Here is a 15,433-nt window from a genome sequence, read left to right as displayed (position 1 = left end):
TGCCCAACAAGGGATAAGTACATCGTATACAACAGAATAAGACTCAGCTATAAGGAAGAATGAAAACTTGCATTTTGCTACAACATGGACAAAACTAGAGGATATCATGTTAAGTAAAATAAGTCAGAAGGAAAAAAGACAAATACTGGGTGTCGTACTCCAACGTGCTCATATGTGGTAAGAGTGAGCATATGTAGTAAGAGTGACTCATATGTGGTAAAAGAAACAAAGCAAAGAACCAAATAATGCTCAGTAAAAACAAGCACTTAGACTCTGATACCAGAGAGGGGTGGGGATTGGTGAGTTGGGGAGGGAGGAGGAGGAGAAGGGAATGAGTAGCTGAGAAGGGACCCAGGGACTGGTGGAGAGATTTTGGCACTGTGATTTTGGTGCAGTGATGTTGTATACTTAAAGCATAAATATTACCACTAATGTAAACCAGGTTACCTTAATGTTAATAAAATTTTTATGTTACACTTAAAATTTAGGCTTTGGGGTCACACCTAGCAGTGCTCAGGACTTACTCCTGGCTCTGTGATGAGGGATCACTCCTGGCAGCACTCAAAAACCATATATGGTGCTGGGAATTGAACAAGGATTGGCCACATGTAAGGCAAATGCCTTACTTCTTGTATTATCTATCTTGCCCCTGTGATAATAAAATTCTTTTTTGGTTCCTGGGCCAGACCCTGCAATGCTCAGGGCTTACTTCTGGCTTAAGAATCACTCCTGGCAGGCTCGAGAAAGCATATGGGATGCCAGGGATCAAATCCAAGTTGGCACCCGATTCACTGTACAATCTCTCCAATCCCAATAATAACTTTTTTTAAAAAAAGGAATATGTGTGATTTCTAGTCAAATGGATCTAGGAAACGCTTAGCTCAGGTACATTTGGGAGCAGTGTACCTATTTTGTAAAAGTACATAGGAAGAACCAATCTCTGATGATTCTGACATAATCCCAGATAGACATTACAAGATGATAGTGGAAAAGAAAGAACTGGGGAAAACCAGTGTGAGATGCCTTCTGTACCCCATATTCACAGGCCAGTAGTATTGGAATCACTCACCTTTCAGAACGGCTGTCTGCATAATATCCTGGGCAAGGGGGTTATGAGACCGTATGGCACACTGACATAATGCTGCTGCTATCTGCACGTTGACATTCTTATCACTAAGAGTAGCTTCCAGGGCAGGATATAGAACCTCTGGCAAATCCTGGAGACATGAAGCTTTTGTCTCCTTCCTGGCTGTAATCAGAAGAGAGCCAGGTAAGAAAGGATGGATTCTTACCTTTCTCTGGAACAGCATCCTTCCTGTAGCTGCAGGGTAGCTAAACTCAGTCTCATTTGCAGGTGCTTGCTACTTACCAATCGAGGTTGCTGAGCAGGATCCTGCAACGGGCAGGCTTTTACAACTCACTTCCATTGATCTCAGTATGCCAGTTTCTGTTCTTTTGCTTGTTTTGGGGCCACACATAATGAGTAAGGTAATGTTATTTGGGGAGGAAGCAAAACAGATACCAATCTAGAACCGCACCATATGTGAAAGGATTCACAGGAATGATCTAGGAGAAGACAGGTGTTCTTTGAGTTTGAATGTGGAAGATGATGGAACAAGATTATAGCAGTGGTTCTTGCTGTCTGTTGAAGGTTTTCTCTCTTTTTAGACACTAAAAAGATATCATCCCATATGATGCCCGAGGACACAGGTAGTTGTACAACAGCAGCAACAACGTGTCTGTGTGGAAACAGCAAGGGCAATAAGTCTCGGGGAAGATGCTGCAGAGACCAGACCACAGATGAAAATTGAAGGGCCAGCACCAAAGCTAACATGGTGGAGAGAGGTTTCTAGCAGAGTGCAGACTGGAAGACTTGGAGGAAAAAATTTCCTGAATCTAGGCCCTGAAGAAGTTAACTAGGAGGGATTGCAGTAAAATAAACAGACAATTATGGTAAAGTGATTAACATTATCACAGAATAACATCAAGCTGCCACTAGCCACACACCAGGAAAGAACATGGGAGCAGGTTTCACATATAAGGTGTGGAAAGAGTCAAGAGACAGTACAGCGAGCAGGATGCTTGCCTTGATCATGACCGACATGGGTTCAATCCCTGGCACCACGTGTATGCCTTGAGCCCCACAAGGAGTGATCCCTGAGTGCAGAGCCAGGAGTCATTCCTGACCACTGCAGGGTGTGTACCAAAACCAAAACCAAACCAAACCAAAATAGAGGTGTGTAGAGGGTACAGAATAGGAAGGTGCTTGAGAACTCTCCAGGCTTTCACGGAGTTGGAATTGGGGATTGGTGATCTTTTCCCTTCCCTCTATTCTTCCAGGAGCCTGGCAGTCATACCCATGAACTATCTCTGGTGTCATATAAGCTCATTAATGGATCATGGTCCAGAGACTCATAAATAAATCTCAAAAGAGATCAACAAGCTTCAGAGATGCCTCCAGACCCCAAACTCACCATCCAGCTAAAAATTTAACTCCTACTTTATCACCCCATCAAAATTTTAGGATTCTTGGAGTGCACAGCCACATTTGCAGCCATGTAAGAGCTCATACTCTACACCACTGATGGCACATAATATTGCAGTAGCACACAATATTGGATGGGATGTAAAGTAGAAGGCAACCAATCTTGATCAAGGAAATATTAACATACAAGACTTAAACTGTAACAACATGTTAGTAATCTCTTATACAAGGGCTTAGTTGTTCCGGGTGAGATATAACAATCTTCACACTTTTTTCTAAAAAATATTTCTGATCGGTTTTAGTGAATTATTCATAACAAGCAATACAAAATAAATTATTTAGGGCCTGTTATCAGGGCAGGCATGGGTGGGGATTGGGAAAATTGGAAATAATGGTTGTGGGATTGGTGTTGGAATATTGAATGTAATGAATCATCATGAACAACTTCATAAAAATAAAATTTTAAAAATGAAGAAAGGTGCTTGAACACAAAGACAGGAATAAGCCCTGAGCACAAGCTCATGTGTCAAAAAAAAAAGGGGGGGGAGCGGGGGGGAGGAGGCCAGGGCTTGAGGTAGAAGCAGAGTGAGTTGTTTTCAAGTCTTATCCATTGCAACCAGTCTGTAAACAACATCATCATCATCATCATCTCGTTGATCGTCGAATTTCTCGAGCGGTCTCAGTAACGTCCCCATTCATCCTAGCCCTGAGATTTTAGAAGCCTCTCTTTACTCGTCTTTCCCAATGATGCTGCACTGGAGGCTCTTTTAGGGTCAGGAGAATGAGACCCAGCTTGTTACTGGTTTTGGCATATGAATACACCATGGGGACCTTGCGAGGCTCTCCCATGTGGGCAGGAAACTCACAATAGTTTGCCAGGTTCTCCCAGAGGAGAAGTAGACTATAAGATATTTCGAGGCTGATTCATGGTGGCACGCTTCGGGGAGCTTGCTTTTAAGTCTCTGGATGCTGGCCGTGGATGGGATTACATGGCGCTGGGGGCAGTCCCTGGGTGTGACTGCCTAGCTACTGGGAAATGGGAAATCTGGGCAGAGCAGGCCCAGAACCGATCCGAGCCAGCTTGGAGGTCTCATCCCCGGGTCCCACACACCTGGGTTCCTCTACTGGTACCTTCATGCGTGAGGCTCATTGAGAGTCTCTTTTTTTTATTTTTGCTTTTTTTTTGGGTCACACCCAGCGATGCTCAGGAGTTACTCCTGGCTTTGCAGTCAGGAATTACTCCTGGCGTGCTTGGGGGACCATATGGGATGCCGGGGATTGAACCCGGGTCGGCCGCGTGCAAGGCAAACGCCCTACCCGCTGTGCTATCACTCCAGCCCATGATTGAGAGTCTCTTGCCTGCACGCCTGGCTATCTTCCCTGGAGCCCCTCAGAGGGGGTAGACTCCAGCTTCCCTCCCCGCCCCAAGCAGAGCTCCTGGTGGCCGAAGACCTCGGGAACCTAGCCACAGCCATGCTCGAGGCCCCTCTCCACATGTTCGGACGAGCCTCACCCATGAAGGTACTGGCAGAGGAACCCTGTAAACAACACCTCAGGAAATTAATGCCCACTCTTAGAGATGGGAAAACTACTCATTTTACTGTTGAATGCTGCAAAATTCAAACTCAGTGGGGTAATAACAGAATCACATAAGGATGATTCATTAGGATTTGCTGTAATAATTTAATAGAATTATTCGTACCCACAAATTAAAGGGAAATTAAATAAATAAATATAAATGCCCATATAGGTTAACATACATTTTACAATTCATAGAAAAAGAAATAGAATCTCAAACTATAGACCTTGATTATGCTGGACATGGCATGGGATGGAATGGGATAGAAACTGGGAAGGGAGCTGAATGAAGAAATATTCCTCTCTGTTGACTATATACTGGTGGGGAGCAGGTTTGGGGCACACTTGGGAGTGCTCAGGAGGGACCCCTGGCAGTGCTCCAATGATCATGTGTGGTGTCAGGTATTTTATTTCTTTCTTCATCGTTTTTTAAATTATATTTAAAAAATTTTATTTCCATAAGTTTGTTCACATTATGATTACATTCAATATTTCAGCACCAATCCCACACCATTACACCTTCCCACCACCATTATTTCAAATTTTCCCACCACCATTCAAGCCTGCCTGCCAGGGGCGGATGCTAGATAATCTATTTTCTATTGCTTATTATGAATATTTGTGGCTGCACACTTCTGGAATTCTAAAATTGTAAATGGTTGGTGTTCAGAGACATCCCTGTAGGGAGCTAATCCATTTTGAGATTCATTTGGGAGTCTCTGGATGAAGGCCTTGATGCATTAAGATGGTACCTGGAGGCAAGTCGTGGGCATGACAGCCAGGACCCAAGCTGGTGAGGCGATGGGAAGGGTCGGCCCAACTCTGGTGCTGCCGTGTGGACTAAAGTCTTAGTCCTTGAACCCAAGTACCTGGGTTTTGCTTCTGGAAGCTCGAGCCATTGGGGTTTCATCTGGAGTGGGCAGAGATGGGACACCCGTTCCATCTGAAGTGCCCTGATGGAATTGGCTCGGTACCGGTTCCAGAGAGATTTCTGGCAAGCTGCTGTCTTCCAGGAGTCACTGCTGTGTCTCTGGATTAAGCGGTGTTAGGTATTTGAACCAGAGTTGGTCACATGCAAGGCAAGTGCCTTTTCTCCTGGTCCCAGATTCTATTTTTGAAATTTTTGAGATATAATGAATTATACCTCAAATATTTTTGAAGTATAATATTTGGCGACTATGAATAAGATCTCTCAAACTGTGAACTTCTCAACAAAATAAGATGAACAAAATAAGATGAGATGTAGTACAAAAGTCATGGAGGTAGCAGTCGAGATTTTGTTTTCCACTTTACAGGCCATTCCTGGCATGAACTCAGAGCACCAGTGACAAGCCTGGCAGTCCTAGGCGAGAGGACATGTGGGGATAAAACCCAGGGTCTCACACATGCAAGGCATGTGCTCTACTACTTGAGCTACATCCCTAGCCCCAGAAATGAAATTTCCATCTCAGGGCTGCTGAGACAGTATAGTGGTTAGGGTGCTTGCCTTCTGTATGGCTAACCCCAATAAGTTTGATTCTCAGCACCCCATATGGTATCCTGAGCACTTCCACGAGAGATCTCTGAGCACAGAGCCAGGAGTAAGCTTTGAACAACATAGATGTGGCATAAAAAAACAAACAAATAAATCCCTTCTCCTTGGTGGGTTCAATCCTCAGCACTGCATATGGTCTTCTAAGCTGTGATCCTTGAGCACAGAGAATCAGAATCAGAAATAAACCCTATGCACAACAGGTATGGCCCAAATTCTTCCCTGCAAAATAAAAAAAATATTTTAAAAAATGGAGCCAAAGAACTAATACAGCAGGTAAAGCTCTTGTCTTGCTTGCAGTTCATCTAGGCTCCATCCCCAGCCCCCATACAGTCCCCTTAATATTGCCAGGAGAATACCCCGAGCGCTGCCTGGTGTGGCCCAACTTCACCCTCCAAAATAATGTACTAAGAATTCATCTTTTGTTTTGGGGCATCACCCATGGCGTTTAGGATTTACTCCTGGCTCAGTGTTCAGGGATCACTCCTGGGGGGATTGGAGGGATCACATGGGGGGCTGGGTATTGTACCCAGGTTAATTACATGCCAGGAAAGAACCTTACCTGCTGTAGCATCTCTCTGACCCAAATAATGTTTTGGTCTTTCCTTTGAGGTCGGGGAGGGTGGCACCCTAGTGGTGCTCTGGGACTATCCTGGCTCTGTGCTCAGGAGTGATCCCTGAGGTGTGCATCCTGAGGAGTCAAACCAGGCTTACAGCCACAGCCACAGTCACATACCAAGCAAGCACTTTCCCTAGTAGTAGATATGGCTTTCAATCTCACATCTATTGCTAGCAAACTATGTATACCCTTCATTTGTAAAAGCATCTTAAATAAGATTCAACATCTCCGGAAGTGCTCTATTGCTCTGCGTTGTTATATTTTGCTCTGACTCTCACCTGGGTGCTGCTGGCAGGTATCATTCCGGGGCCGTTCTAAGGCCGCCACGGCGCATGTGATGATGGCTTGGACCCGAACGCTACTGTGCAAATCTGCCAGTCTCCTCAGCAAGCTCTTTATCGTCTCATGACGCCACTCGATGACTGTCCAGGGAGGGAAGAGCAGAGAAGCACCTCAGACACTGCTGTAGAAATCCCCTTCTCCCAGAGAAATTTAAGCAGTGCTGTCGCTCAGAAGAATAAATGGAAATAAGATCTTAGAGATGTTCTCTCTGGGCTGCGCTCAAAGTGCTACAGAGCTCATACCCAGCATGCACAGGACCTCAGAGTAGATTCCTGGCACTGCATGGCTTCCCAAGCACTTCTGGGTACAATTCAGATGGCCCCCAGGGTAGCTCCAGAATTAAATTACAAAAACATTTTTTGGGTCACACCTAGAGATGCTCAGGGCTTACTCCTGGCAGGGCACAGAGGTACATATGGAGTGTCAGGGATCAAACCCAGGTCAGCAGCATGCAAGGCAAATACCTGCTGTACATCATTCTGGCCTCTCAAAAATATTTTGGCTTTTTATTTTTCACCCTGGATAAGCCCATGCTCTCTATCTCCTATCATCTTTTTTTTTTTTTTTTGCTTTTCGGGTCACACCCAGCGATGCGCAGGGGTTGTCACTCCTGGCTCTGCACTCAGGAATCACACCTGGCGGTGCTCAGGGGACCATATGGGATGCTGGGAATCGAACCCAGGTCGACCGCATGCAAGGCAAACGCCCTACCCGCTGTGCTATCACTCCAGCCCCTCCTATCATCTTTTATTAAAAATATTTTATTTTAATTTATTGAATCTTCATGAGATACAGAATTACAAAGTTGTTTGTGATTGAGTTTCAGTTGTACAATGGTCAAACACACATCATTTCACCAATGTCCACTTCCCTTCACCAGTGTTCCCAGTTTCTCTCCCACCCACCCATAGAGGCAGGCACTTTTCTTTTTTTCATTTTAGGCACTGTGGCTTGCAGTTCTGTTACTGAAAGGGTATCATGCATATCACATTATCTTCTTTCAGCACCCAGTTCTTGTCCAAGAACTTCCCATGATCCTTGTCATAGTGGTCCCTTCTCTGACCAGTTAGGGCAGCCTAACACCACTGTGGAAAGCTTCTACAAAGGACCAGTCCTCCTGTCTTTCTTCCCTCATGTCTTTATAAGTAAATGTAGTTCAATAAAAATGATCTTACTTCACAACAAACAAAGGAAGAGGGGAAGAGAGGAAGGGAGGGAGAGAGGGAGGGAAGGAGGGAGGGACGGAGGGAGGGAGGGAAGGAAGAAAAGGTTATTTCTCTTATATTCCATGTATCTCTTATATAGTTCCCAAGCAAACTCCCCTATTCCCTCCTGTAACTTATCACTTCTTGCTTAAATAAGTCTTCAGGTACAGGGCAATAGTACAATGGGCAGGGCACTTGCCTTGTATTCGGCTGACCTGGGTTCAATCACTAGCATCCTACATGGTCCCCTGAACCTCATCAAGAGTGATCCCTAAGTACAGTACCAAGAGTAAGCCCTTAGACCATTGTGAGTAACCCCCCCAAAAAAAATCCCCCAAATATTAAATAACACTTCACTGTTGCAATCTGGGAACAAAAGCAGTAATAAAACAGATGAGAATTAAAATATTAACGATGGTTGTCACTGGTTTTCTTACCTTTGAGTTCCTTTCCATATGATTTTTTTGGGGGGGTAGAGGTTTTGGGTCACATCCAGCAATGCTCAAGGGTTACTACTGGCTTTCTCTCAGAAATCACTCCTGATGGTGCTCAGGGGACCATATGAGATGCCGGGGATCAAACCTGGGTTGGCTGCATGCCAGGCAAATGCACTACCTGCTGAACTACCGCTCTGGCCCCTCCATATGATTTTCAAGGCCTTAATTTTATTTCTGACTGTTATCTATACAGGTATAAAACTTTTGAGTCAAACAGACTTCATCTTGTCTCAAACTGCCATGATGAGACTTGTAGGCTAAAAAGTAAGTAGCATGTCTCACTGCTCTATTACGGACTATAAAAAAACAACCACTTACGAAGTCTCTTCTTCCTTTTTTTGGGGAGGGGGGCTCACACTTGGCGATGCACAGGAGTTATTCCTGGATCTGCACTCAGGAATTACTCCTGGCATTGCTCAGGGAACCATATGGGATGCTGGGAATCGAACCCGGGTCAGCCGCATGCAGGGCAAACACCCTACCCGCTGTGCTATTGCTCCAGCCCCTCTTCTTTTTTTGAAAAAGAGATAGAAATATTGTCTGCAAAAACATTGCAACTTCTCAAGGGCTGGGGAGACAGCACAGAGTTAGGCATGCACCTGGCCCAGCCTGAGCCTCAGCACGACTTGTCCCTCACTGCAGCTCTGGAGGTCTCTGAGCTTTGTCATGGCGGCTCCAGTGGCCTCTGCTTGGGAACACCATCACCACAAACTCTAACCACTCAGCTAATGCAGGTTAGCGAAACAAGAAATAAAAAACACAGAGGGGGCTGGAGCGATAGCACAGCGGGTAGGGCGTTTGCCTTGCACGCGGCCAACCCGGGTTTGATTCCCAGAATCCCATATGGTCCCCTGAGCACCGCCAGGTGTGATTCCTGAGTGCAGAGCCAGGAGTAACCCCTGTGCATTGCCAGGTGTGACCCAAAAAGCAAAAAAAAAAAAAAAAAAAAAAACCAAAAAACAAAACCCACAGAGGAGTTTCTTTTATTTAGAAATCAAAATCAACTAAAGGGGCTGGAGTGATAGCATAGTGGGTAGGGCGTTTGCCTTGCACACGGCCGACCGAGTTCAAATCCCAGCATCCCATATGGTCCCCTGAGCACCGCCAGGGGTGGTTCCTGAGTGCAGAGCCAGGAGTAACCCCTGTGCATCGCCAGGTGTGACCCAAAAAGCAAAAAAAAAGAAAAAAAAATAGAAATCAACTAAAAACTACAAAAGAAATACTAGGAAAAAGTCTGCTTTTATAAACCCAGTGAACCCAGGCGAGCCCACCACTACCACACATTGGACAATCAGGCTTCTTACTTTCGAGACAACTGCAGGGGTCAGCACAATTCAGATGTGATGGAAAAGCCTCCCCTTGGGAAACCACCTTTGTGACCAGGCCAGCTAAGTGTGACTTCTCCTTGTGAGTGAAAAACAGGGGTCAGAGAGTACAGCAGGTAGGGTGTTTTGCCTTACATGCGGCTGACCTAGATTCTATCCCTGGCACCCTATATATTCCCCTGAGCCCAACAGGAGTGATTCCTGAGCACCACTGGGTATGGCCTAAATACACACACACACATACACACACACACACACACACACACGCACACCAAAAAAGAAAAAGGGGAATAAAAAGGGAAATAAAATAAAAAGAAAGAACATTAATACTCTGCTCCCTCCTACTGATGGTTAGAAAAGACAGAAGGCTATTTTTATTGACTGTTACCAAAAAGTTTCACAATGTACTGTTTTGTTTTGTTTTGTTTTGTTTTTGAACTCCTGTCAACTGGAACAAAGCTTCTAAACAAATGATCTAAGATGAGCACTGTCAAACTCCTTCCCGTGGAGTGTGCTCTAGGTGAGAGACTGCCCCTGAATCGGGACCTGTTTCATGATTCCTTCTGTCAATGATTCCCTTTTATTGGGCAGGGGGAGGAGCAGGTAGAGCCAGCAACACTCAGTGCTTACTCGTACTGGGCCTGGGAGACCACATGTGGTGCCAGGGATCCAACCTTGCTTGGCTGCGTGCAGGCCAAGTGTCCTATCTGTTGTGCTATCCCCCCATGTAAACGTTTTCTTAACTGTGTTAAGCTCGGATTATTTCTAGGTGAACTGATGGGGCTTCTTTTGAGCTTTCAAAATGCATGTTTTTGCATTCTAAACATGAAAACTATGGACTGGTAATTCTTCGAATTTCACTTTTTTTTATTTGTTGTTTTTGGGCCACATCTAGCAATTGTGGGGGTTATTCCTGGCTCTGCACTTAGGAATCTCTCCTGGCAGTGCTCAGAGGACCATTGGGATGTTAGGGATTGAACCCGGGTCAACCATGTCCAAGGCAAAAGCCTTACCTGCTATGCCATTGCTCCAGCCCCCTGAGATTCACTTCTTTATTGTCTTCCTGAGATTCACTTCTTTCTTATTATCACTCCACCTTTGGGAACTAATAACCATCTTTTGAAATGCAAACTTAAGAAATTTCTTATTATGATGGAGGAGAAGAAACTATTTAGAAACTGGACAAATAAGGATGCTTATGTCGGGGGCTGGAATGATAGCACAGCGGGTAGGGTGTTTGCCTTGCATGCGGCCGACCCGGGTTCGATTCCCAGCATCCCATATAGTCCCCTGAGCACCACCAGGAGTAATTCCTGAGAACAAAGCCAGGAGTAACCCCTGTGCAATGCCGGGTGTGACCCAAAAAGAAAAAAAAAAAGCTTATGTCTTTACAAATTTGTTTTTGTTTTGGGGCCAGATCCAGCAATGCTCAGAGGTTACTCCAGGCTATGCACTCAGGAATTAGTCCTGGGATGCTGGGAATAAAATCCAGGTCTGCCGTGTGCAAGGCAAGTGCCCTACCCATTATGCTATCTCTAAAGGACCTGTCTTTATAAATATTAATATTTATAAATATTATAAATTTTTATAAATATTATAAAATGCTCAGAAATCTGAGAGATCACCAAAAAGAATTGAAATGATACAGAGAAAATTAGTATGTACAAGGAGGATATGTAATTTTATGTTATATTCCACATCTACAAAAAATAAATAAACTTAGTGCATTGTATGTTATCTGATAAATGGCTAAAATTTAAATGAAAACACTAAGACTTCTGTTTCTATTGATCCCTTTGGGTTTTCCTATTTTTATTTTTTGGGTCATACCTGGCGATGGACAGGGGTTATTCCTGGCTCTGCATTCAGGAATTACTCCTGGCGGTGCTCAGGGGACCATATGGGACGCTGGGGATCAAACCCGGGTTGGCCGCATGCAAGGCAAATGCCCTACCCACTGTGCTATCGCTCCAGCCCCTGGGTTTTCCTATTTTTAAAATATTGTTATATTATATAAAGTAGTATATTACCAAAATTAATTTATAAATGAATCTTAGTTTTAAATGCCTGCTTAAATGATCTTTAAGTATCAGAAAATAATAGAAAGTAACTGGAGTTATGGTGATGCCAGCAGGTCAACCTGTACCTGTGGGGCAAGTACATCAGCAGCCTGATGGTACCTTCAGGCTTCCTGATACCCCCAAATTGCTGCTGTGCCTATGGCCAGACCCAACCACTTGGGACCAAGTTTTCCAGAGATTAAATGACCAAAAGTTAGGTATGTGGGAGCAACACCCACAAACCAGCTATACAAGCTCATTTATTGGCATTATTTCAGAGACCCATAGATAAATCTCTAAAGAGATCAAAAGCCACAGTTAATCTCGGACACACACATGTCTGAACAGACTGGGATAAATCAGAGGGGGGAGGGTTGGCCTGGTGGCCTGCCCAAGCCGAGCCCTCAGCAGCCTCACCAAGATATAATCTGCTGAAAATCCTGCTATTCAGGTTTTGTGACTGAAATCTCCAGGCTTTCTCAGAGTTGGGGTGGGCTACCTCCCCCCACTTCCCAGTACACATGGAAGCACTGGCAGTCACCCTCATGAACCAACTCCAGTACCACCCTGTAAACTCTACTGCTGGCCTTGCCTCAGAGACCCCTAAATAAATCTAAATAAAGATATCAAAAGCCACAGAAAAGATTGAACCTGAGCATTTACCTCAGGTTGAAAGACTGGGGTAAACTGGAGGGGGGTGGGTTGGCCTTTGTCCACCCAAGCAGAGCCCTCAGCAGCCACTTGCTTCCACAATCCAAAATCGCCACCACATCCCCAGCCTTACTCCACCGTCTAAGGATGGACCTGAGATATAATCTGCTGAAGATATAATCTGCTGAAATTTTTGTAATGTGGATCTTACACACCAACATCGCTGACCCAGAGACACAGCAGCAAGTCCCAGAAGACACCACAGCGCCGGAGATCTCTCTGGGACCCATACCGAGCCAATTTCACTGGGGCACCCCAGATGGAGCAGGTGTGCTCTCCCCACTACTCCAGATGGAATTCCGGTGACCAAGAGCCTCCACAAGCAAGGCCCAGGTATGCGGGTTTAGGACTGAATCTCTAGGCCTCTAGGCAGAGGACCTGGGCTGTCCCTCCCCAGGCTGTCTGGCTGCCACACCCGCAATCTGCTTCTGAGCATGATCTTAGTGCACCAACAGCCCTGGCTCAGAGACTCTCAACTGTATCCCAAAATGGATTAGTGCCATACAGAGATGTCTCTGGAACCCAACAATTTACAATCTAGAAATTTACATTTACAAGCTGTGTAATATAAATTGCGGCTGTGTGAACTCATGATACTCAAAATGAGCAACGGAAAATAAATTATTTAGTGTCTGCCCGACAGGTAGAATGGGGTGAATATTTGATATTCTTGAATGGGGTGAGAAATTTCGAGCAAAACATAATGCCCAAAATTAGAGAGAGAGTATTAGGGCAATTGTCTGCCACAAAGGCAGAGTGAGGACTGGGATGTGGGTGGTGGAAAATATGCACTGGCTGAGGGATGGGTGTTTTATCATTGTATGGCTGAATCTCAAACATGAAAGCTTTGTAACTCTATCTCACGGTGATACAATTAAAAAAAAAAAGCAATGTGGAGTTCATGCCCAATTCAATCAGCTTAATCAATGGCTGAACAAATAGCAGTACTCCTACATTTAATAATAATAATAATAATAATAATTAAAAAATAAGAAAAAATAGAAAGTAACTTCATTGTCTGTCTAGATAACATGGACTTAAAATTCAGCGGTTTAATTTAAGACAGACATGTTTTAGAATTGTAATATTAAGTATAATACCTATTTCTATTTCTAGAAATACTCTTTGTGACCAATGTTAAGAGACAACAGAGGAGGAAATACCCTAAAAAATATTTATATGTGTTGGCCACAGCCAGCTGTGCTTTTGGACTATTTCTGGCTCTGTGCTCAGTAGTGATCCTTAGGAGTGCTCAGGGGACCATATGTGGTGCCAGGGAGTCAAACCAGGGTCAGTGGGATGCAAGTGCTTTATCTCCAGTACATTCTTTCTGGTCCCATAGGAGTGGGTTTCCAAAGATTGAGAGCATTAGTGTAATGTCAGCTCCTTCCCCCTGACAAATATTTATCCCGGGACCCCCTTAACTCACTCAGAGCCCAGTCAGTTATCCACTGCTGCAGTACTTTCCGCATAATCTCGCGTTTCCAGCTCAGATGTTCCTTCAGCAGTTGGCACATATTCTGCAGGCACTTGGGCTTGATGAGCGCATCTGCCTCCCCACTTTCCAGCAGCTCCTTCACTCGGATGGGCAGACCGGTCCAGCGCCTGGCTCCTTTCACGGGTTTACAAGCTGTACAGTGGGACAGTGGGAGGTTTCACCCCATGTTCACTGGGAACAGTACATCCCATTCCTGGTAAATGCCAGCACTCTTTGCTTGTTTGCTTTGTTTTGGGGCCACACCCAGCAGTGCTCAGGGTTTATTCCCGACAAGCTTGGGGGATCATCTGGGGTGCCAGGGATCGAACCCAAGTTGGCTGCACAAGGCAAGTATCCTACCTGCTGTACTATTTCTCTGGCCTCAAATGCCAGCACTAAATCAAACTACTGGGAGTCAACTTATAGAGAAAGCTATAGCAGTGGGAAAGAGTTCTAAGGGAGAAAAAATGGACATAGCTGCAAACCTTCTATAAGATTAATAAATCTTTTTTTTTTCTTTTGAGTCACACCCAGTGATGCTCAGGGGTTACTCCTGACTCTGCACTCAGGAATTATTCCTGGTGGTGCTTGAGGAACCATATGGGATGCTGGGAATCAAACCAGGTCCACAGTGTGCAAGGCAAACGCCCTCCTCGCTGTACTATTGCTCGGGCCCCAAGATTAAGAAATCTTTTTTTCGGGGCTGGAGTGATAGCACAGCGGGTAGGGCGTTTGCCTTGCACGCGGCCAACCCGGGTTTGAATCCCAGCATCCCATATGGTTCCCTGAGCACCACCAGGGGTAATTCCTGAGCCAGGAATGACCCCTGTGCATTGCCGGCTGTGACCCAAAAAGCAAAATAAATAAATAAATAAATAAAAATCATTTTTTCTTTTTGGGTCACACCCGGCATTGCACAGGGGTTACTCCTGGCTCATGCCCTCAGGAATTACTCCTGGAGGTGCTCAGGGGACCATATGGGATGCTGGGAATCGAACCCGGGTCGGCCGCATGCAAGGCAAACACCCTACCCGCTGTGCTATTGGTCCAGCCCCAAGATTAATAAATCTTTTTTTTTTTTTTTTTTTTTTTTTGCTTTTTGGGTCACACCCAGCGATGCTCAGGGGTTACTCCTGGCTTTGCACTCAGGAATTACTCCTGGCGGTGCTTGGGGGACCATGTGGGATGCCGGGGATCGAACCCGGGTCGGCCGCGTGCAAGGCAAACGCCCTACCCGCTGTGCTATCGCTCCGGCCCCAAGATTAATAAATCTTTGAGAACACAAATATGTGTGTATGTAACAAGGTTTCCTCATAGAATTGAATATTTGATATTCTGCGATTTAGAGGGTAATTGGCTATTACTTTGTTTTTTTTTTAAAAAAAAAGAGAGGAGCAAGATAGGTTTTATAGACTGAAACTGACTTAGAATGAAGTGAGGGAAGAGAAAGAAAGTTACATGTTCAAGATAGAATATGGGCTTCTTCAGAGTAAAAGAAGCCAGCCAAGAAGCAGAGACAAGTAAGTGAGTGAGATTCAAGGGAGAATAGAGGCTTGAAGAGCAAGCCTGGCCATCAGCCCTTAATGCATTAAATATGCTTTCT

The 15,433-nt window shown here is 45.0% G+C and overlaps 1 protein-coding gene across 6 annotated transcripts in view; it reads right to left on the bottom strand.

The window, feature by feature from the left end:
* The window catches only part of HEATR4 (HEAT repeat containing 4), a 71,818-nt gene that overhangs the window by 15,577 nt on the left and 40,808 nt on the right, over positions 1-15,433 (bottom strand). For 5 of the 6 annotated variants that reach the window (XM_055133194.1, XM_055133191.1, XM_055133190.1 and 2 more), the window contains 3 exons: positions 13,783-13,983; positions 6,492-6,635; positions 1,070-1,249 (listed from right to left, as the gene is read on the bottom strand). In XM_055133194.1, the coding sequence (XP_054989169.1) occupies positions 1,070-1,249; positions 6,492-6,635; positions 13,783-13,983 (525 nt within the window). The remainder of the gene's footprint in view (positions 1-1,069; positions 1,250-6,491; positions 6,636-13,782; positions 13,984-15,433) is intronic. The other variant, XM_055133195.1, reaches the window with a different exon arrangement.

The sequence above is a fragment of the Sorex araneus genome, chromosome 3, assembly GCF_027595985.1.
Source record: "Sorex araneus isolate mSorAra2 chromosome 3, mSorAra2.pri, whole genome shotgun sequence".
Lineage (NCBI taxonomy): Eukaryota > Metazoa > Chordata > Mammalia > Eulipotyphla > Soricidae > Sorex > Sorex araneus.
Note: the sequence above shows the minus strand (reverse complement) of the source record. Positions and strands in the feature narration are given on the sequence as shown.